Genomic DNA, 22,088 nt, shown 5'->3' on the forward strand with positions numbered 1-22,088 from the left:
TGTGTCTGTGTGAGTGTGTGTGTGTGCGTGTGTGTGTGTGTGTATAACTTTACCATATGAGAGAGAAGGCAGAGGTAAAGTTCTTGTAAAGTTCAGACTTGCCTTCACTGGTTTACCTCACTTTTAAGATATTAACCTAAGAATTTCAGGTTGGTAACTGAGGTGTTTATCAGGCCCTTTGTTTTGGAGGGATCTGAACTCTGATCCTATCTTCTCAGTACCTTGGGACCAAGGAAAACTTTACTTTGCTTTTCACAGGTTTTTTGTAATAGCTTTAAAAAAGTTTATTATTTTTTATTTTATGTGTATGAGTGTATTACCTGCATGTATGTAAGTGCACCCATGTTGTGTAGTGCCCACGGAGGTCAGAAGAGGGCATCAGATCCCCTGGAACTGGAGTTATGGATGGTTGTTAGCTGCCATGTTGTTGCTGGGAATTGAACCCGGGTCCTTTGCAAGAACAATCAATGCTGTTAACCACTGAGCCATCTCTCCAGCTCCAGAATTAGCTTTTAAGCCTCTCATTATGTAGCTATAGAGCTTTGGAGACCTCTTTGACTTTAAAACATGCGTTGGACCAGGCTCAGTTCCTCACACAACTAGGCTTTTAGTGCCAGTGCTCCCATACTGAAAGGCATAAGGCCAGTGTCATCATGCTTCATAACAAGCAGAAAAGGGCAAAAAGCATACTCTCTACATTTTAAGAATAGGGTTCTGCCGGCAGAAGGTGTTCTTTTGCCCTCATTTCCTACTTTCCTACTACCGTAAGCCCAACTCAGCATTCTTTCTTGAGTAGCCTCTATGCAGTATATACAGTTATGCTTAGGATGCTGGTGTAGAGAGGGATGGGAAGGCTTTGAGAACAGGCTTTGTGATCCACTTTCTAAAATGTTACCAGTACATTCAGCTGTTCATTCATTGAATATTAATATCTGCCCTGGGCCATGACCTCTGGTGGGCCCTGGGGTTTCAGAAGTGAACAATTCAGAAAAAAAGATCCTTGCTTGGTTGTGTTAGAGTGAAGAAGCAAACAAACAGAAGGTCATTTACTGTGGGCAGCACACAACCTGAGAATATTAGCCAGGGAAACCAGAGGGATCATCCAGGAGAAAAGACGGTGAGCAATTTTAGGTAGATTAGTCAGGAAAGGCTTCTTAAAGAAGGGAATATTACAAAAAAATCCCTTTTTTCTTGTTTGGTGGTTGTTGTGATGGCTTCCTGCTGTGTAGCCAAGCCTAGTGTTAAAATCTGCATTTTCTTGCCTCAGCTTTCTGAGTAACTCAGATTTCAGGTATTTACCTTTAATCTGGGTTTAGCAGGTAGCATTTAAGAGGACAGTGTGGGAGGTAAAATAACCAGCCTAATTTTCCTTGCCACATAATGTGAACAATAAGACCAGTGCTATAGGAGATGCAATATAAATGTATTAATCACGCCTTAGTTACCATGGCTCAGTGATAACAGAATGATGTGGAGTAAGTGGTTCTGTCCCAGTTCCAGAACTGTAGAGTATCATCTTTCAAAGGCCCCTTTCTTTTAGTGTGCTGGGTTTTATTTCTTTGTTTTGTTTTGTTTTGTTTTGTTTTGTCTTGTCTCACTGTGTAGCCCCAGGTGACTTGGAACTTGCGGTGTAGCCATCCCAGGCTGACTTCAGTCTCTCATGATCCACATGCCTCTTCCTCCCCAGTGCTGGCATTAAAGACATGCACTACCATGCCTGGCCCTAATAATGCTGTTTTGGGTTTTCTTTGTTTTTTTTTTTGTTTTTATTTTATTTTATTTTATTCTATTATTATTATTTTTTTTAATTTTATGTGTATGTGTGTATTGCCTGCATGTAGGTAAGGGCAATCGTGTCATGCAATGCCCACAAAGGACAGAAGAGGCCATTGGATCTCCTGGAACTGAAGTTATGGACAGTTGTTAGCTGCCATGTGTGTGCTTGAATTCAAACCTGGGTCTTCTGCAAGAACAGAAGACCCAGTGTTCTTAACCACAGAGCCATCTCTCCAGTCCCTATATCTCTTCTTTTTGGCTGTTTTTTAAAGCATTAAGTTATGTTCTTGAAATTAGGTTTTTTTTCCCCCACACCTGAGGAAAAGAGGCTCCTCAAATTGCATTACTCTCTTCATGTGTCTGTCACTGGTATGTGTTTATATATTTGTAGTCAATATGCCCGTCTTTTTGTTTAATGTGTGTGCGAAAGAAGGGATGTACAGTTTTTCCAGATAACATTTTCTGTATCATTTTTAAAATTATAATGGTTTATGGAATATTTAAGTTATTATAAGACTTATGACCTAAATGACATAACTTTAAAAAAATCCTCTTATAATTGGACATTTAGGTTGTAAGTCAGTAACTTTTCATTTTCTTCCCTATACTTTGTAAAGAAGACTTTAATGAACCAATCAGAATTCATTTCATAGATGAGGTTACAATAGGCCATGTAAGTTGAATGACACTGGTACAGCTGGATAATAGCAGAGGCAGATTGTAGCTTAGTGTGTACTCGATCATTCCTGAAATGTTTGCTGAATTCCTCCTGTTGGCCAGACACTGCTACCATTTGTGGGGAGTAAACGGAATGGGTCCCAGGTCTCTTGGAGCCAGGAGTCTGGGCTGGATAGGAACATGGCATGGACAAACCACAGACGGTGCTAGAGACAGGTTGAAATAAGTGCTGAAATTGAGTACCTACAGTAAGCCCATCTGGGAAAGACTTTTTTTTTTTTTTTGTCTTTTTGAGACAGGGTCTCCCTATAGCCCCAGCGTCCTGAAACTCACTATGTAGACCAGGCTGGCCTCGAACTCACAAAGATCCACCTGCCTCTGCCTCCCAAGTGCTGGGATTAAAGGTGTACGCCTCAGAAATTTAAGTTGTTGATTTTAAAGGGGACATGAGGAGGCCAGTAGAGGAGAGGGATAAATAAGATTGAAATATAATGGAATATATTAAAATTCCATAAGGAACTAGGGAGGATGACATGTGCTTGTAATCCCAGCATTGGGAGGCTGAGGCAGGAAGATTCCCAGAAGTTCAAGGCCAGGCTGAGATACATAGGGAGACCTCCCCTGCTCCCAAATTTGTCATAATGAAACCCATTACTTTGTGTGCTAACTTAAATAAATAAATAAGAAAATTAAGTAAATCAATCAATCAGTGGGGTAGGGAAGACCAATCCATCAGGATTCAGTAAAACACCAGTAGCCAAGTATTGTATACATACTACAAGAAAGCATTAGAAGTGGCATGTTAGAGCTGGTCATGTGGGAGTTTTCAATCATGACTACCACCCTGCTATTTGTATTTTAATAAAACCACTTTATCTTTTAGCTATAAAAATATTCCTATTTCATTTCAGGACTGGAGAGATGGCCCAGTGGTTAAGAGCACTAGCTGCTCTTGCAGAGAACCCGCGTTTGGTTCTCAGCACCCACATGGCAGCTAACAACCATCTGTAACTCCAGTTCCAGGGGATTTGATACCTCTTCTGATCTCTGTGGGCATTGCATGACACAGGTGTACTTACATACATGCAAGCAAGACATTCATACACATAAAATAAAAATAATAAATAAAAAATATTTGAAAGTACTCCATTTCTTCCCTGGAACATATATCCTAAGTCAGGATAAACAGAGGTATGAGGATAATTTAAATAATATCTTGCAATTCTCCAAACTTGTCTATTGTGCATCCATACTTGAGGGATCAATTCCTTCTAATTTTTTTCTTTTTTATAACATTTTTAAATTTTTTATTTATTTCATTATTTTATGTGTATGTGTGTATTACCTGCGTGTAGGTAAGTGCACACCAGTGTCATGCAGTGCCTGTGGAGGTCAGAAGAGGCTGTCGGATCCCCTGGAACTGGAGTTAACAGTCAATTGTTAGCTGCCATGTGTGTGCTGGGATTCGAACCCAGGTCTTCTGCAAGAACAACCAGTGTACTTAACTGCTGAGCCTTCTCTCCAGCCCCCTAATTTTTTTCTTATATGAATAGTTCTTTTTTTTTTAATATTCCCTAGGAGTAGTCTTTCTTTTTTTTCAAAGTATAAAGATTTGTACTTCTAGGGTATGGTATTACAGTTTGATACAAGTATTCAATATGTAATGATCAAATGTGATTAAGTAACAATCTATTTCCACAAGTATTTTCATTTCTGTATGTTGGGAATCTTCTTTCCTGTAGCTATTTAAAATGTCTTGTAGTAGTCTACAGAAGGGCTGGAGAGATGGCTTAGTTGAAAGCACTGACTGCTCTTGCAGAGGACCCAGGTTTGGTTCCCAGCACCCACATGGAAACTAACAACCATCCATAACTTTAATTCCAGGGGATCTGATGGCCCTCTTCTGGCCTCTTATATACATGGCATGCACTTATATACATGGAGGCAAACCATTCATATGTATAAAACAAAAGTAAATAAAATGTGTTACTGTACACTAGAGTTGCCCGAGTGCCATGGGACCTGGCAGCCCCTTCTCTTCTAGTTTGCACCCACTGTCTACTCCCAGTAGTGACCTCTACTCTACTTTTCCTTCTATGTGATCAACTGTTTTAGAGGAGGCCACTTTGGAGACAGGAAGTTAGGGAATGCCCAGACCTCAGTCTCAAAGAAGAACAAGAAGAATATGGCTATCTGGGAATGGAGGAGCAATAGGCCTGCTTTGGGAAATGGCTAAGGTGTAGGAGGAACAAAAGTTGTTTCAGCATACGTGGCTCAGACTCAACAAGGAGCCGAATGTTGTTAAATGAGGCTAATGGGGAAGGCCATGAGCTACAGGATCTGAGAGGATGATAGGTGTGGACCTTGTTTTAAATACCAGGGGACAGTGTCAGAAAAATTGAAGTGGGCATGTATGGTGATCATGAGGTCACCTTCCACACTTTCACTGGGAAAATTGCATTTCATGACTATAAGCCAACATTGCCAGGGTCTGGCTATCCTTGGGTGGTTGTCTCCCTACATCTTCCCTCTTGAAGATCTTCATGAGACAGCTTGTGACACTAGGTAAGATTTTCTTCTGAAGTGGGTAGAGATGTGGGGAGGGGGAGAAGGTGGAAGCTATTTGTAGTAGCTTGAGCATTAGCTGCCCAGTTTCTAGGAAGTTGTAAATCATGACACCAGAGCGGTTTTCCCGCATCTGTGAAAGACATGCACTTTTAGCGATGGCTTTCTTGGCAAGTGTTTACTATTAAGATAATCACAGCGGTATCAAAAAAAACATTAGCTCATCTTGTGACCCTTCTGCTAGCTGTCCAGTGTAATACAAGTGAGCCTCATTAATATCCCTGGTATGGGAAACAAACAGTTGCCCCTGCTCTTTGGTTTGGACAGGACAGATTGACAGATTTCATTTTATTTCCCTCAGAATATATTTCCTGAACCAGAGAACATGAACTTGTGGTTTTCCCCTGTAATGAGCAAGTGCAATTTTAAGGCAAATGGATATTCTGGGCTCTCCAGGGCTGTAGTAGCATCACCATGCTGTCATCAGGGCCAGATCTCTACCCTCAATATCGTTTTTCCTATTGGTCTGCAGCATTTCTTTCTTCTCAGTTTTCATGTGAGGAAATTAAGCATCAGACAGGTAAAGGAACTTGCCAAAGATCATTTGGAACTAGTTGAGCCAGGTATGGAGGTACACACCTGTAATCTCGGCACTTGGGAGGCAGAGGAAGGAGGATCCTGAGTTAGAGGGGATCCTGGGATACAAGTGAGACCTTGTCTCCAAAAAAATCCCCCAAACTTTTGAGAAAAACAAAGTAAGGGGTGAGGATGTAGCTCCACTGGTAGAGTATTTGCTTACTATCTACAAAGCCCTGGACTCAGTTTCTAGCACCACATGAACAGGTCATGGCAGTTCATGCCTGTCATCCCAGCACTCAGAAGGTAGAGGCAGGAGGATCAGAAATTCAAAGTCATCCTCAACTACATAGTGAGTTCAAGGACAACCTACGATGCACGAGAGACCTTGTCTCAAAGCAAAAAAACACCACCACCACCACCAAAACCTCTAAAAAGCCCACCTTACTAGGAAAGAATTAGGAAATCATGGGTTAACCTCCTCTAAGACTGTTAACGTTCTCTCTTTCCTTTCTTCTTTTGTTTGTTTTGTATTTTGAGATAGCATCTTACTATGTAGCCCTGGCTTCCCTAAAGCTCACTATGTAAACCAGGCTGGCCTCCATCTCACAGAGATCCGCCTGCCTCTGCTTCCCAAATGCTGGGATTGGAGGCATACACCCCCATACTTGGTTTCTTTTTCCTCTATTTTTAAATTTCAAGTAGATAATTGTACTAGTTATTTTTCTGTTGGTATGATAAAACACTGACCAAGGGAACTTATAAAAGGAAGAGTTTATTTGAACTTATGGTTCCAAAGGAATCAGAGCCCTTCATTGTGGGGAGGTATGGTGGCAAGAGGTGGTTGGAGCAGAAAGAGGAATGTTCACATTGTCAAGCAGGTACGGGAAACGGCAACTGGGGATCCTGCAAGGCTTAAGTCCTCTCAAAGCCTGCCCCCAGTGACATGCTTCCTTCAGCCAGGCCATACCTTTGAAGACCTCCCAAAACAGTGCCACCAACTGGGGAAAAAATGTCCAAATACTTGGAGCCTTTGGGGGACATTCTCATTTAAACCACCACAATAATATATGGACAAGACATAAAATTCAAAAGAAATGGAAGGATATGCTGGTTCTCTTCTCTGGAGGCATCGACTTTGTCAGTTCTCAAGCATGTTATTTGTATACTTGGTGACTTCATTTGTAATGGAAAACATAGACACAGAACCAAATAGCTGACGTAGCTGTGGTGACCTGTGGGCAGGTTGCATGTTAGAAACGTTAGAGTCCTCCCTCCCCTACTTCCCTATGTAGCTCAGGTTGGCCTCTGTCTGGCCCAGGCTGACCTTGAGCCTCCCAAGTGCTGAAATTACAGGTACGCACTGCTATTGTCATTCCCAGTTCAGAGGAGCTTTTTCAAAAACGCACGTACCCTGTTTTGTGTCGTTAGTACTGTGATACTGTGATTCTGAAGGACTAGGGTGAGGTACTGGAGGAATTTTAATCTCTCCTTTCCTCACTGCCTTGAAAATGACTGTGTAAATCTTGCTGAAATGCCTAGTAGATCTTCAAAGAAGGAGATGGTACTTCTCTAAGACAGATGGAAGAAGCTTATTGGGAGGATACCATTTGAACTATACTTCAAAGAATGGATTAGGAAAATAAGTGGATATTCCAGGCAAAGGAAGTTCCATGATGAAAGGTGGGGACAGAGTAAAGTACAGTGTTGGATCAGGTGTTAAAACTTAGATGTTACATGGGCCAAGCGGGTAACACAGATGATATCTGTACTAACAAATAACAACTGATACATGCCCTTGTTGTGAGAGAGCTGAAGAGAACTTTCAATATACATTAACGTCATACAGATTTTTTTTAATATTTAAAATTAAAATTTTAGAGAGGTGAGAGAAGCAAATGGAAGTGTTCTGTTAGATTGGTTGATTGCTGACCTTGAGGTCTTTATGGTTCATCTTTACTTAAAAGCATGTAGTTTCCTCTTAGAAAGTTTGCTTTTTGTTTATGCTAATTCAGTAACTCCCTACTCCTTAAAAACCGATGGGTATTTAGTATTTGCTCTTAATGTGCAGATATATGTGGTGATGAGAACCAGCCCCAGGGTTTCTTGTGTTCTGTTCTATTTTATTTTGAGTACAACTCTTTTGGAAGTATCCTCCCCCATTCCATTGACACCTCTTTAGAACAGTTCTTTCCAGAAGTTTTTCTCCCCTGGAGCCATAGCATTTGTGTTCCCACTTGAGCATTTTGATGTCTTGTTTTAGGATCCTAAAAACAGAGCTTTTAGTTAAACGCACAAGCTGTGGTTTGTTTGCTGACAGACCTCTCCACTTTGGGTTGAAGTCTCTAGCTCTCTTGATCTTATTTGTCACCCCTTATGGTCACCCCTTCCTCAGAAACTTTTCCTCACATCCTTTACTTCTTTTCCCCACATCCTTTACTTTTCCTCACATCCTTTACTTGTTGTGTACGTCAGGATCACAAGAGCCCTGCTGCTCATTAGCTTTGTCAGTTTCAATAAGACCCCTTGCAAAGCATACTGAACAAGCATCAAGAAGCCTGACATGGGGTGTGTGTGAAGGTGTCAATCATCTGCTGCACCCGCTCCTGTCATTAGTACTTCCTGCTCTGCCTAAGATCCCAGCATACCAAAGGGGTGGACAACTGAATGAGACAGATGAAATGGTTGATTTGTTTGACTGCTAAATGCAGCTGGGACAGGTAATTAAACAGCTCTGCTCCTGCAGAGAAGCCTGCAGCAATGTAACATGACATCTCAGAACCCAGCTGCACTCAGATTTAGATTCAGAACTAATATTAGATAGGCCTCCTCCAGATTGACAGATTGTATAAACATCATTTCTGGTTCAGTGTGATTGAAGACGAAGCATGGATTTTGTTTGCAGATTAAGTTTTCTAGGGAGAATGTGTGAAATAAAGATATCTGAAAGAATAGCCTTACTGGGCACAGCTGCGTATCTGAAGCGACAGAGATGCCATGGGTGAGTCTCTCTTGGTGCTCCATGCCCCAGCCTATTGACTTCACTGTTCCATGGAAGTGGATATGGGCGTCTGCTATGTGAGGAGACCAGTAGTGATATGGGGTGCTTGAGATGGGTGGACTGGAAGGGGAGATTGGAGCTGCTTTCCTCTTCAGTCCTTTTATCTTTGATGGCATATGTTCTTATATAAGTTGTCAAGGTCCCTCAGTATAGACAGAGATTCTTTAATGTAGTTTGAGTAGTTCTTTCTATATAGACATAATCACCACTGCATCTACACACTTGTTCATATAAAAGATTTAGCAGTTAATCCTTTTTTGTTTACCTTCTATAGTAGGCCCCCAGCAAGCTGTTTGTAGGGCTGACTCATTTTATCTTTTAAGTGTCATCTCACAGGTCTATTTGTAGAGCCTACCTAGACCAGTTTCACAAAATAACTTCTATCACTTGTGCTCCTGTGTTAAGACCTCAAACATCCATCTCCTTGCAGCACTGCTGGAGTGAGTACCCACTTGCTTGTCACCAGCAGTCACACTTGGATGCATTTCTCTGCATTCCTTTGCTACATAGGATCACAGGAGTCTTGCTGCCAGTTGACTGACTGACTGTTCACTTAGACATTTGCTTGCTTTCCTGCCACACTGGATCTTAGCTCTGAGGGCCAACACTGTTCCTTTCACCCACCTTGCATTTCTTGTTGCTCAATACTTTGCATGTAGTATACAGCCACTACATGTAACCTGGATATCTGCTAGAACAATAGTGTGCTGGTACATATCTAGCTCTCTAGAGAAAAAGAAAAAAAATCCCAGTTCATAGTATTTACCAGTGTCTGTGGCATAAACACTTCTTTCCTGGCAGTCCTCAGGCTGCTAGAGTGGCATCACTGAATTGGAAAGCAGCACACAGCAACATGTTATTGTCACTGACTCCTTTACAAAGGCTGGACTGTTGAATTGCCCGTCCCAGCTGTGTTTGGCCACTAAATAAACTGACCATTTCATCTGTCTCTCTCAGTTGTCTGCTTGATTGGAATTCTTTGAAATTTTAGAATAGCTTTATTATACAGATATAAGTGCTTCATGAAAATAAAGTAATAAAATAAGCTGGGCATGGTAGCACTCGCCTTTAATCCCAGCACTTGGGGGGCAGAGGCAGACAGATCATTGTGAGATCAAGGCCAGCCTGATCTACTACATAGGGAGTTCCAGGCCAGCTGGGGCTATGGGAGACCTTTGCTCAAAAAACAACCAAAAAACAAAACAAAATAAGATAAATAATTAGTAAGTGATGAATTTTAAGTATTTACTACATTTGTCTTTAATATTATTTAATTGCAACTTTATACAACTTAATTTTTAAATGTAGCTACATTTGACAGTTGGCTTTCAGAATTTCTGGAAGTTGAACAATCTGCTTTCATAATCTAATACAAGCTAGCTCCAGCACTCCACTGGAGATGATCTCTGGGGAGACCCAACAACTTTTTCTCATAGTGTGGGACTCACAAACAAAGGGAAGATGGGGGCCGAGGTGTGTAGGAGAATTGTTATTACAGTACCACTTCTCTGAGATTTTTACTCACCTCTGCTAGATGAACTACTAAAGAAGTGATGAGCCTTCTGTCTTAACATTCATGATTTGGTAGTGACTGGACAAGAGAGTAAGGTGACAGCAGCGAGCAATAAATCACAAGTGGGAGAGCAGAAAAACAACTGTACCTGTTTTTTAGGGTTCTAAAATAGCTTATTGTCAGCAATGGTTGTCCAGCCCAAAGTGCCTAGTGGTAAGAATGCTTGATTTTCAGAAAGTTAGACCAGGGCCAGAAGTCCCTCATGCCTTTTTAAGCCACTGAGGCTTAGTCAGCTGGACTGCTTGCTGCTTGCATGTCTGTCGTAGGACAGAAATGTGCCTGGAACAAGGCCTATGGGAATCTAGAGACTTGGAACAGTTGACTGAAGGGAGGTGGCAATTCAGGGTTGAGGTTTCATAGAGAATTGGGAAAATGATTGGAAAAGCCATATTGGGTATGCATAAGATTGTCTCCTTATCAAGAATAGTTAGAGATGTTGATACATAAAACATAAAAAAAACATAATTAGTAGGGTTTGCCATATTTGGGTTTATGTAGCTACCACTAGTGAGAATTATTAGCTCCATTTTGAAAGTTAGTTACTTAGTACCCTAGAGTTTTGCAGTCAACAACAACAAAAAAATGAATGTAGCTAAGATATTTATCTTTTTTCTCTGACATTGGCTATTGTCTTTCAATTGCTGACTCAAAAGACTTATGACTTATAGAATCCTTATAAATAAACAGAAACAAAGCTACAATGGAAATGATTTTTTTTCCCCCAAATCAGAAGCATTCTTATGAATACTGACAATAGGAATGAACATCCATTAGAAACTAATTCGCATAGCATTCAGGGAGCCATCTTCAGTGACTGGCACTGTTCTGTGGCAATCAAGAAAACAGAATTCTATCTGGGTGTGCTGGTGCCATCCTAGCACTTGAGAGGTAGAAGCAGAAGGATTGTGAGTTGAAGTCATCCTAAGCTGCATGGGACCCTGTCTCAAATAAACCAAGCACTGGGAATATAGCTCAGTGGTAGAGCATTTGCAACCATTTCTAAAGCCCTGGGTTGACCCATGCCATGGTAGGGAGAGAGAAGAAACAAAGAATTAGAAACACAGTATGTTTGATCTGAGATAGAAATGTGTACAGGTTGGTCTTAGACCTCACTTGGTGGTTCAGTAACTCAGGGATTCCTGGAAGTTCCATTACTTTGGTAGTAAAGTGTGAGTGGAAGTTAATTAGGTAGTAAAGGAGAGTTAAGAGGCTTTGGGGGTGAGGATCCCTATAGCACAGTGAACAAGCATATTTCCTGGGCGCTTTTGGAAGGGTGGGGGTCCTGGGGCTTGGATGTGAAGGTACCGTCCTTATCTCCATTCTCAGAAACTGAAAGGGAAGTGGAAGGAGAACAGGAAGACTTCATAATTTCATTTATTGTTTCTTTTCCCATTGTTTTCTTTTGGGGTTTTGGAGATTAGTTTTAAGAGGTGTAAGTTTTCATGTCAAAATGGTCCTTGGTTGGAGGTTGATTAGCAACTGTACCCATCCCTGTTGTGTTTGATGTCACTGTTCTGTTCTTCTGTAGCTGCTGCCTATCCACACTCTGAGGCTTGGTATGGAAGTGGATTCCTTTAATGGGCACCATTATATCTCTTCAATTGCTCCTGGTGGTCCTGTAGATACTCTGAACCTCCTACAGCCTGAAGATGAACTTCTTGAGGTAAAATTTATGGAGAAGAAAAATTAGTGTCACTAACACGAATGCAATGTGAGCACTTTATATTGAGAAACACAAACAGCTTATTGGATAGTACAGGAGGTAGATGTCGTATTTTCCATTCATCTTCCCCATCTGTTAAGGCTCTGAGACATCCTTTTGAATGTTTGTCTGAATGACTGGCAAGAAAGTTTGATAGCGTAATTTGTATTTTCCTTAGCAAAATGCTTTGTAAGGATCTGGTCCCTGACCCTTCTTGGCAACATGTAGTCACATCTATTCATGGATTCTGTTGCTTATTTCTAGTAAGGAGTAGGGCTGAAAATCTCCAGCTTCTGTATAGTTTTAAGATTGTCCCCTTGGAATTCTCTACTCTCTGTAAAGCTACCCCCAGTGGGCTCTCTCAGGCCACCCCATGTCTTGTCAGTCAGAGCAGTTCTAGGAGAGGAATGCTTAAACTATTTCCACTCATGGACCTTTGTCACCCGAACAGTTTTTTTTTTTTAAATTTTATTTATTATTTTTATTTTATGTGTATGTGTGTATTGCCTCCATGTAGGTAAGTGCACCCATGTCATGCAATGCCTGTGGAGGTCCGAAGAGGCTGTTGGATCCCCTGGGATTGGAGTTACGGACAGTTGTTAGCTGCCGGGTGGATGCTGGGATTCGAACCCAGGTCTTCTGCAAGAACAACCAGTGTTCTTAACTGCTGAGCCATCTCTCCAGCCCCCATTATTCTATTTTTAATGATATTACAAATGGTATTTCCTTTTTATCACATTTCAATGTTATTGCTATTATACATGCTAGATATTGATTTTTGTATATTTATCTCATCCTACCACTTTATTGAACTCTTTTTTTATCAATTCAAATAGCTTTCTAATGGAATCTCTTTGGTTTTATAGACATACAATTAATTTTCCCTTGTACCTCCAATAGGTTTTTTTGGATAATATGTTACTTTATGTTTTAGGGGATATTACCATTATGTTTTTATTTGGGAACATACATCTTATCAAAATAAAATTACTCTCTTTGAGGATACAAAATGGCAGATATTTAGGTCTACTTCAGAAATTGTTAAAAATTCTGTCCTTATTCCAATCCGAAATTCACTTAACTTTTTTTTCTTTTTTTTTTTTTTATGAAGCTTAGCAACTCAAAGAGCAATTTTAATAATCAAACTGTTGTGAGGTGCTTCACCAGAGAAGACCACTCAGGCAAAGTTTTGCCAAGTGAAAGTCGTTGCTGGCTAGCTACTACACAAGGGGTATCGGAACTCAAGTAGGCTTTTATACAGAGATACCATAACCAAGGTGGAAAGTTTAAGTTCCCAAGCTTGCAGGTGCAAAGCTTCTATTAAGCCACAGTTACTGTTTTGCAGAAACAAGCCAAGCATAACCTACAGAATCCATAAATCTGCAGTTAGCAGGTGCACTCCTGAACATGCTGACTTGTTCCCAAGACATCTGGGGTCTTGCTGACGTGTGTTTCCATACCCTGGGCCAACTGCCTGATAAGTTCAGACTAGAGTCAGCCTTAACTTTAACATGGCATAGCTATGGTCAAGAAGGTGCTGTATCACAAAACATTCTAGTATAATATAATTCCAAGATACACTAATCAGACATCGGCTAAGGAATGATGGCAGGAAAATAATTGAAACCTTGAGCATCAGGCCTATGTGCGTCTACATCCCATTTTAGGTGGTGCTGGGGATCAAACCCAGGACTTCTGGTATACTAGTCCCGCGCTCTACCCACTGAGCTAGATCCACTGCCAAACCATTATATTTCTATAAGAAAATATTGTACAGTGAAAACACTGTGATTCATAAAATATAATAGTTTCAAATCTGAGTCAAGGCATTTCAGGCAGTCTCTGTTGGCATGGTGTGACATGTTGGTACAAAGTGCTCATGTTATGTGTTCATAACCAAGCCTACAGTAAAGTCAAGTATTACCACATGGACAAGTGTTGCCCCAAACCCCCTCAGATTTAGTATACATTCAATTTTGAATTAATTCTGAAGCATTTACTATTAACAAGTTTTTCACAACCTCCACTTTTAGTTACATGTATGGGGTTGTGATCCACAGTTTAAAAATCTGGTTTCTAAACACCTCTGCTTTCTTAGAGATTTAATTAGATTAGAAAGGACCATCACTAACACAGCAAACAAAAACCAGCATCTCTTACAGATAAGAAGACATTGACTTCCCCACCTTCATATACCGAGTCAGCAGCAGAATGATGCCATTTGCTCATGTTTCTCAACTCTCATTTCATTGTTTATTCAATATATCATACTACCTCCATACTGCCCAAAACTGATATGGAGACTAGCAATTTAAAGCCAGCCTGAGCTACAGAGCAAAGTGCTCTTTTGAAACACTCAGAGACTGCAGGAAGGGAATGGGACTCTCTTAAGAGTTAGAATCCATCCATCTTAACCAAAAAAAAAAAATCCAAAACAAGTCCTAGGATGTTAGTTACTTTTCTCATTGCTGTGACACATACTTGACAAGAAGCAATTTGGGGAAAGAAGGGCATATTCTGCCTTACAATTTGAGGGGATGTAGCACATCATGGCAGGGAAGGTTTGGTGGTAGGAGCATGAGGGAGCTGGTCACAGATTGAACAGGAAATGGAGGCAAGCTATAAAATCTCAAGGTCTACACCCAGAGACCCACCTCCACCTCCTAAAGGTTCTACAACCTTTCCAGACAGTGCCACCAGCTGGAGACTGTATTTGGACACATGCACCTGTGAGGGGCATTTCACATTCAAACCACACCTGGGTTGGGTTTAATAGAATTGACCTGGTAACCATGGCTCCTAATTTAGAGAATTCTAAAATTTATGTTTGCTTAAAATGACATTATAGGGGCTGGAGAAATGGCTCAGCAGTTAAGAACACTGGTTGTTCGAATCCCAGACATGGCAGCTAACAACTGTCTGTAACTCCAGTTCCATGGGATCCAACAGCGTCTTTTGTCCTCCGCGGGCATTGCATGACATGGGTGCACTTACCCACAGGCAATACATACATACACATAAAAAATAAAAATAATAAATAAAATCTTTAAAAAAAAAAAAGAGAGAAATTGTTAAAGTGGCACACAGGTTGGGATGCACCTGCAATTAATTAGTTTTCACACACCTAAAGTAGTGTGTTGAGAAAAATTCTGAGTTGGGTTTCAGGGTATGAGGGAAAAGTGCTTTGACCGGTTATCAACTTATGTCATATTTTAAGATGTAGTTAGTTGCTTGTTTATTTATTTATTTGTATATGAGAATTGAACACTGTGCCTTATATATGCTAGGCATGCACTCTACTAGTGAATTTATTTTTTGACCCAGCCCTTATTTTCTTAGTTTAACTTTTAACTGATAGATAAAAAAATTAAAATTATACCTACTAATGGGATAACATGATGTTTTGATTTATGTATTCTGTGATGTTTAAGTCGGGTTAAACATATCCATCTCCTTAAATATTCATCAATTATTCATGCAGAAAAAGGCAGTTATTTTTAGAGTGTTGAAGGGAGTGGCTTTGGGCTGCTTATGAAAGATTGATGCTCTACATTTACTAAATGACTTATGTTCTCTTTCTGACCCTAAGATCATGTCTTTCTCTTCTGATTGACAGGGCATGGCCATAGCTCTGAGACAATCTATGCAATAGAGACCATTACTATGGTATATAATTATTACCTATGGAGAAGTAAAGTATATTTGGGAGATGTGGAATTATGAGTAAAACCAGCTTAGTTGATTTTATAGTTCTAGGTGGTAAGGTCTACACAAAATAAAATTTAACATTTTTTGAATACTTTTATTTTTAAATATTTCATTGTTTTGTTTTGCTTTTTTTTTTTTGTTTGTTTGTTTTGTCTTTTTGAGACAGGGTCTCCGTGTAGCCCCAGTTGGCCTGGAACTCACTATGTAGACCAGGCTGGCCTTAGAATTTACAGAGATCTACCTGCCTCTGCCTCCCAGGGGCTAGGAACACTCAGCCTTCATTTGTTGTTTTTTTATTTTATGTGTATGAGTGTATCGTGTGCATATATGTAAGTGCACCCCTGTTGTACAGTGCCCAGGGAGGTCAGAAGAGGGTGTCAGGTCCCCTGGAACTGGAGTTACTGATGATTGTTAGCCACCGTGTGCATGCTGGAAACTAAAGTTGGGTCCTTTTGAAGAGCACCCAGTGCTCTTAACTGCTAAGCGATCTCTCCAGCCCCAAGGGAAGGGGGTGATTTTTTATGTTAATATAAAAGTAATACATTTTCTTATATGTGTCATATTTATCATTCGTTCTCCATTTTGGTTTTGGTTTTGATTTTTCCTTTTAGTTCTAGGACTAGGGATCAAGCTCAACCTGTGTATGCTAGGCAAGTGCTCTACTGCTGAGCTCCATCCACAGCCCTGGTATTTTGAATTCTGAAATATAGATTTCTGCTAAAGAAACTTGAGATACAGAAAGAAACCTAGATTTGAAAGGCAGAGAAGTGCTGTGATGGCTAATCCTGGTTGTCAACTTGACTGGATCTGGGATTAACTGAAATGAGAGAGATCTTCTTGCTTGGATCATCTGAAGCTGGAAGACACACCCAAACTGTGGGTGTTACCTCTGATGGCAGCCCATATAAATAAGGCCATGGCAGAGTAGAATGCCTGGCTTCTTGCTGCTTGCCTTCTCTCTCGCTGGTGAGTTCATCTTGCTGCTGTAGACAGAAGACTAGCTGATCTTTTGGAATCTCTCTAACCCTCCATCCCTCCATCTTCCTCCTCCTCCTCTTCTTCCTCCTTCCTCTCTCTCTGTCTGTCTCTCTGTCTCTCTCTGTCTGTTTCTGTCTCTCTCTCCCCCACACCCCCCACTCCCTGCTTCCACTCCCTCTGTAATGCCCCCAAATGTTTAATGTACTCCTTAGAATTTAAAATCAGAAACAAATATGCTTTGGGGTTAGAGGACAATGTCAAGTCTCAGCCCAGAACAGCTATTTACAGTAGCCATAAATCCCCTTAGCTAGGAGTTGGTAATGGGAAATGTGACCAATCTCTTTAGCAGTAGAGTAGTGAAGAGGACTACCAGGCACTGCTATAATAATGGGAGACAATGCAAATGAATAAATAATGAGTGAAATAAATATTTAAAGGTACTTTAAGATATAAACCTGAAAAGTGATTTTCTAATTTGTTGAAGCACAAACTAATACTTATATATGGGAGAATTTCTGCTTCCATTCTGCCTCCTTGCTGTATTTAATACGGGTTGCTTGCTATTCAGTTGACTCTAGAATTTGCTCTGCTTTTGTCACACACTGGCATTGTGGATATGGTGTCACCAGTGATGAATATCTCCCTGCCCCTTCCGTATAGTAGAGGTTGCCTTGAATTTTTCCAAGGAAGACTCTCCCTCCTGCTGGACTTGCTGTCCCCTGGACCTCCTTATAGTACAAAGACTTGGAGCATGATATTTACTTTTCCAGTAGTGAACTCCTGATGCGTGCGTGTGCGTGCGTGCATGTGCGTGCGTGCGTGTGTGTGTGTGTGTGTGTGTGTGTGTGTGTGTGTAATTAAGAGACAGGGTAATGTGTCTGGCCTGATAGCTAAATGCTGGTGTATCTGTATCATAGACTTGAGAGTGGTTCACAGTGACAGCCAACTCTAGGCTTTCCCCACTGCTGACAGAATACTTCCAGGAACCCAGTGTCCTCCTCTCTGGTGCAATGGCAGATCTGTTGGAAGGCTGCTCCCAGTAAAGGCAGCCCTGTCAGGTATCTGAACATTTGCACTATACCTTTCAGAGAGTAATGCCATGGAAGTGTCACTAGCTCTAAAATGCTGCTAACCCTTCCTAGAAGACAGGAATAGGATGTAAAAAGATTATTGTCAGCCGGAGCATGTTCATACCTCATTGACGTCTAGGGAGTACCAGAGAGAGCACTTTCAGTGATTTGTAGACAGAGCAGAGAGAACTCTGAGCTAGTCATATATGAAAATCATGATAGGCTTGATTCTTCTAAATCATCTGTGGTGTAGAGTATTATTAGATATTAAAATGTATAGTATTTGGATAATTTTGGCGATAGGGATTAATCATTTTAAAAAGATTGGGGGCTGGAGAGGTGGCTTAGTGGTTAAGAGTACTGACTGCTCTTGCAGAGGACCCAGATTCAATTCCCAGCACCCACATGGTGGCTAACAAATGTCTGTAACTCCAGTTTGAGGGGATCCAACACCCTCTTCTGAGGCATTGTACAACATGGGTACACTTACACACATGCAGGTAATACACTCGTACACATAAAATAAGATAATAAATAATAAATAAAAAGATGGGGAACACTCTCATGAAACAACTTGGAAACTGATGCACTTCCTTTGTAGATGCACCGCAATGCTTTTAAGAATGGAGCTCATGCAAGTCATACAGATTTCTTTCCTATAGATGTGATTTTTTTCCTAAGATGATTTAAGAATGTGTGGAATATGAAAAAATGTTGTGAACTAATATAAACTCTGACAGCAGAATATCCTAGGTTTGATCAACCATGCATTGTAAGGTGAGCAGCTTTTAGTAACATTAAATTTCATGTCGATATTTGCACTGAAGATTTGCATATAATGAAAATGCAGAAGGAAAAGGACTTATGAAGGCTATGAGGGATACTTAGTGCACTGAAGGAGAGGAGAGTGGGAGCAAGTGAGGGCAGAGTACTGGATTATCCAAAGGAGAAACCTCAGAGCTGTGAAGAGCTTACCCAGTAACAGTGGTACGCTGCCCAACATTTATACTTTATTCTCTCCAATTTAATCAAAATTTGATGTTTAAGGATTCTAAACATTTTTAGTTGTTACTAAATTAACATGATTAAATTTAGGCCCTTTGTTTGCAGGAACAATGAAAAAATGTCCTGTTTTCCTTTTGGTTTATTGATTTAAGCAAGACACTTTGCTTTTGATTTTGCACATGCCCATTGCTGGTAACCCTGTCTTCCTAGGTCAATGGCATGCAGCTATATGGGCGATCTCGCCGAGAAGCAGTCTCCTTTCTTAAGGAAGTGCCCCCACCTTTCACCTTGGTTTGCTGTCGCCAGCTGTTTGATGACGAGGCCTCAGTCGATGAACCGAGAACCACAGAACCTTCTCTTTCGGAGATGGAGGTATAAAGGGCTGAGCTGTGGTTTCTTTCTATTGTGTGTCCACTCAACAAGGGATCCCCAAAGAGGGTGTTACTATGTAAAGGGAGGGCACCTACCTACTCCACATTTTTTATTTGCCAAATTCTGATTTTTTCCTGTTTGACCTTCTAAAACCCTCTGAAAATGTTGGTGACAGTATTATACATTCAATTTGATTTTAGAGAACTTTAAACAAATAATTTTTAATTAATTGCCTGGATTCATGGCTGTTAACATCTATTTCAGCTCATTTCATCCTACTAAGGTTAGGGTGTTGGTGAGTGTTCACTATCTAAGTGTCTTTCCTTTCTAAGAGCCTTGAAAATAAGAATAATTCTGATCAGTTTCAAAGTGAGTTTAGAAGTTGCCATAAACACACAAGGTCAGAACATGGACCAACACACTCTTCTTCTGAGGTTAGAACTCTCCTGCTGAGAGTGCTGTAATTGTGGAAGGAGCTCTGAGTGCATGTGCTGTCATCACCTGCCCTTTGGAACCTCATATTTTATGCCACTTCCTGTCTATTCCAGAATGTTGGTGTCAAGTCCATTCATTGCAGTTTAAATGCACAAGTCTTTCCCTTTGCTTGCCCAGGCTTTTGACTTGTAATTCAACTCAGTTTGTCTTTTGAAGTTGTGTAGACCTTAGCTTAGTGTTTGGGAGTCTTTGGGTAAATGACCTTGCTTTCTGTTCCTGTCCTTCTGAAGTATGGTGCTGCTCACAGAACAGTCCTCATGAGTTCATGTGAGAAAGAAAAGAAGTATTGTGTGCAAAGTTCTTAGCATTATCTCTGCACAAGGGTAGCTCTGTGAAGGCCACTGGGGAATGTCCCCGACTCTTCCCACCCACCGCCACCTTTGTTTCCCACTGACTAAATTACAGGAGAGTCTAGTGCCATCTTGTAGTCTAGTGGTATAATAGATCCTTTAGCACAGATGAATCTTGCTTTTCCAAGAAAGTTGTCAGCTCTTTGTGACATAGGCTATTTCTTAAAATTGTCTGGTATCCCTTGTTCTGTACTGTATATGTAAGAGGAACTTAATGATTATTGATTGGCAGCCTTTTTTTTTTTTTTTTTTTTTTTTTTGAGACAGGGTCTCCCTATAGTCCCAGCTGACCTGGAGCTCACTATGTAGACCAGGCTGGCCTTGAACTCACAGAGACCCACCTGCCCCTGCCTTCTGAGTACTGGAATCAAAGGCATGCACACCATCACGTCTGCCCCCCCCCTTTTTTTAAAAGACAAGATTTCACTACATAGCATAGGCTAACCTTGAACTGAACTCACAATCTTGCCTTTATCTCTCCAGTGCTGACATTATTGGTGTGTGCCTCCATGCTTGGCTAATATCTGTTTTAATGTAAGAAGAAAAAATTTCAAGGAAGGACTCAAATGACATACTTTGTGTTGTTTGCTATTCTCAGTAAACTGAAATGTGCTGGTGACTTCCCTCAGAAAGTTGATAAGAAAGAATTCCTTTAATCTAATTCTGTAGGGGTGTAAATCATCATCCGAGTTTGCTGACTCTGTGTGCTCATCTGTCATATTGTCCTGTAACACAGTGGTGAACAACAGCCTGAATTATGCCAAATGTCAACTTTGGTGTCCATTAGTTGATTGCTTTCCATTCTGTTGATACAAGAGTTATGCAGAATTGGTTATATCAAAGTGATATATTTCAGAACATGCACCTGGAATGCCTTGAAATTTCTATAATCTTGATTTTTGTGATTATATGTGGTCCCTTAAAGTCGTGACTCTCCTTCTGTTCTCCTTTTTCACTAATCCCGATACCATCTTCTCCTCTTTTTTAAAATTTATTTTTATTCGTGTGTCTGTGTGTGTATGCCATGTGTGTGCAGATGCCTGTTGGAGACCAGAAGAGGGTGTCAGATCCTCTAGAGCTGAAGTTACAGATGGTTGTGCATGAACTGCCGTGTGTGGGTGCACAGAACCAAACTCATGTCCTCTGAAAGGCCAGTATGTGCTCTTTACTGTTGAGCTCTCTCTTCAGCCCCTTCTTATATCGTTAAACTCTATTTGGTTAGATGGTTCAGCCACAATTCTAATTCTTATTGACCAGTGAATATGCTCCAGTAAATGCCAATCATATTGTATTATCAAATGGAGCACTGTATTGAAAGATTTCATTTCTTTTTAAGAATATTACTTCCTGGGCTGGTGAGATGGCCTGGCAGGTAAAGGCGCTTTGCTGTGCCAGCCTGGCGACCTGAGTTCAGCTCCTAGACCATATAAAGGAGGAAAGAGAACCAACTCCACGAAGTTGCCCTCAGACTGCCACACGTGTGCCATGGCACCATACCCTACATAATAATAATCTTTCTAAAAAAATAAGAGTTAAAAAGAAAATCACTTCCTCACATCAAACTAAAATACACGGAAGTTAGCAATGGAGACTCTTCCCACTCATTTCAGAGTTAGTAATCCAAGAACCACAAAATTGTTGCTGTGTTTAGTCCACCATGGATTGAGTGTTGACTTTTCATGTCATGCAACAACAGCTTGAGATATAAACCAATTCTAATTTTGAAAATGGTTGTTGTATGGTGTCTTGTTCTAAATGATAGAGCTCTCCCCTTGACTCCATCAAATGAATTTCTTATGCAGGTCACTCAGTTCTGTTGTAGGAATGACGCGTTTTCATTTATGTGCTGAGACCACTTAAGATTATATGAAATCTTCTTCTAAAAGCTATTATTTAGCCATGTCTGGTGGTTCACATCTGTAATCCAACACTCAGTAAACTGAGGCAGGATTATTGTGAGTTTGAGGCCTGTCTGAATTACACAAGATCCAAGACAGCCTGAGCTACAGAATGCTTCAAAAAATAAATTGGAGGCTTTTTTTTGAGACAGGGTCTCCCTGTAGCCCCAGCTGTCCTGGAACTCACCATGTAGACCAGGCTGGCCTTGAAGTCACAGAGATCCGTCTGCCTCTGCCTCCTGGAGTGTTGGGAATAAAGGAGTGCGCCACCATACCCAGCA

General features: G+C 40.7%; 1 protein-coding gene across 1 annotated transcript in view; it reads left to right on the forward strand.

Moving 5' to 3' along the window:
• The window catches only part of LOC103743265 (PATJ crumbs cell polarity complex component), a 79,249-nt gene that overhangs the window by 55,556 nt on the left and 1,605 nt on the right, over positions 1 to 22,088 (forward strand). The window contains exons 14-15 of the mRNA XM_029569096.1: positions 11,758 to 11,892; positions 18,903 to 19,064. Coding sequence (XP_029424956.1) covers positions 11,758 to 11,892; positions 18,903 to 19,064 — 297 coding nt within the window. The remainder of the gene's footprint in view (positions 1 to 11,757; positions 11,893 to 18,902; positions 19,065 to 22,088) is intronic.

The sequence above is a fragment of the Nannospalax galili genome, unplaced genomic scaffold (assembly GCF_000622305.1).
Source record: "Nannospalax galili isolate Female #2095 unplaced genomic scaffold, S.galili_v1.0 scaffold71, whole genome shotgun sequence".
NCBI lineage: Eukaryota > Metazoa > Chordata > Mammalia > Rodentia > Spalacidae > Nannospalax > Nannospalax galili.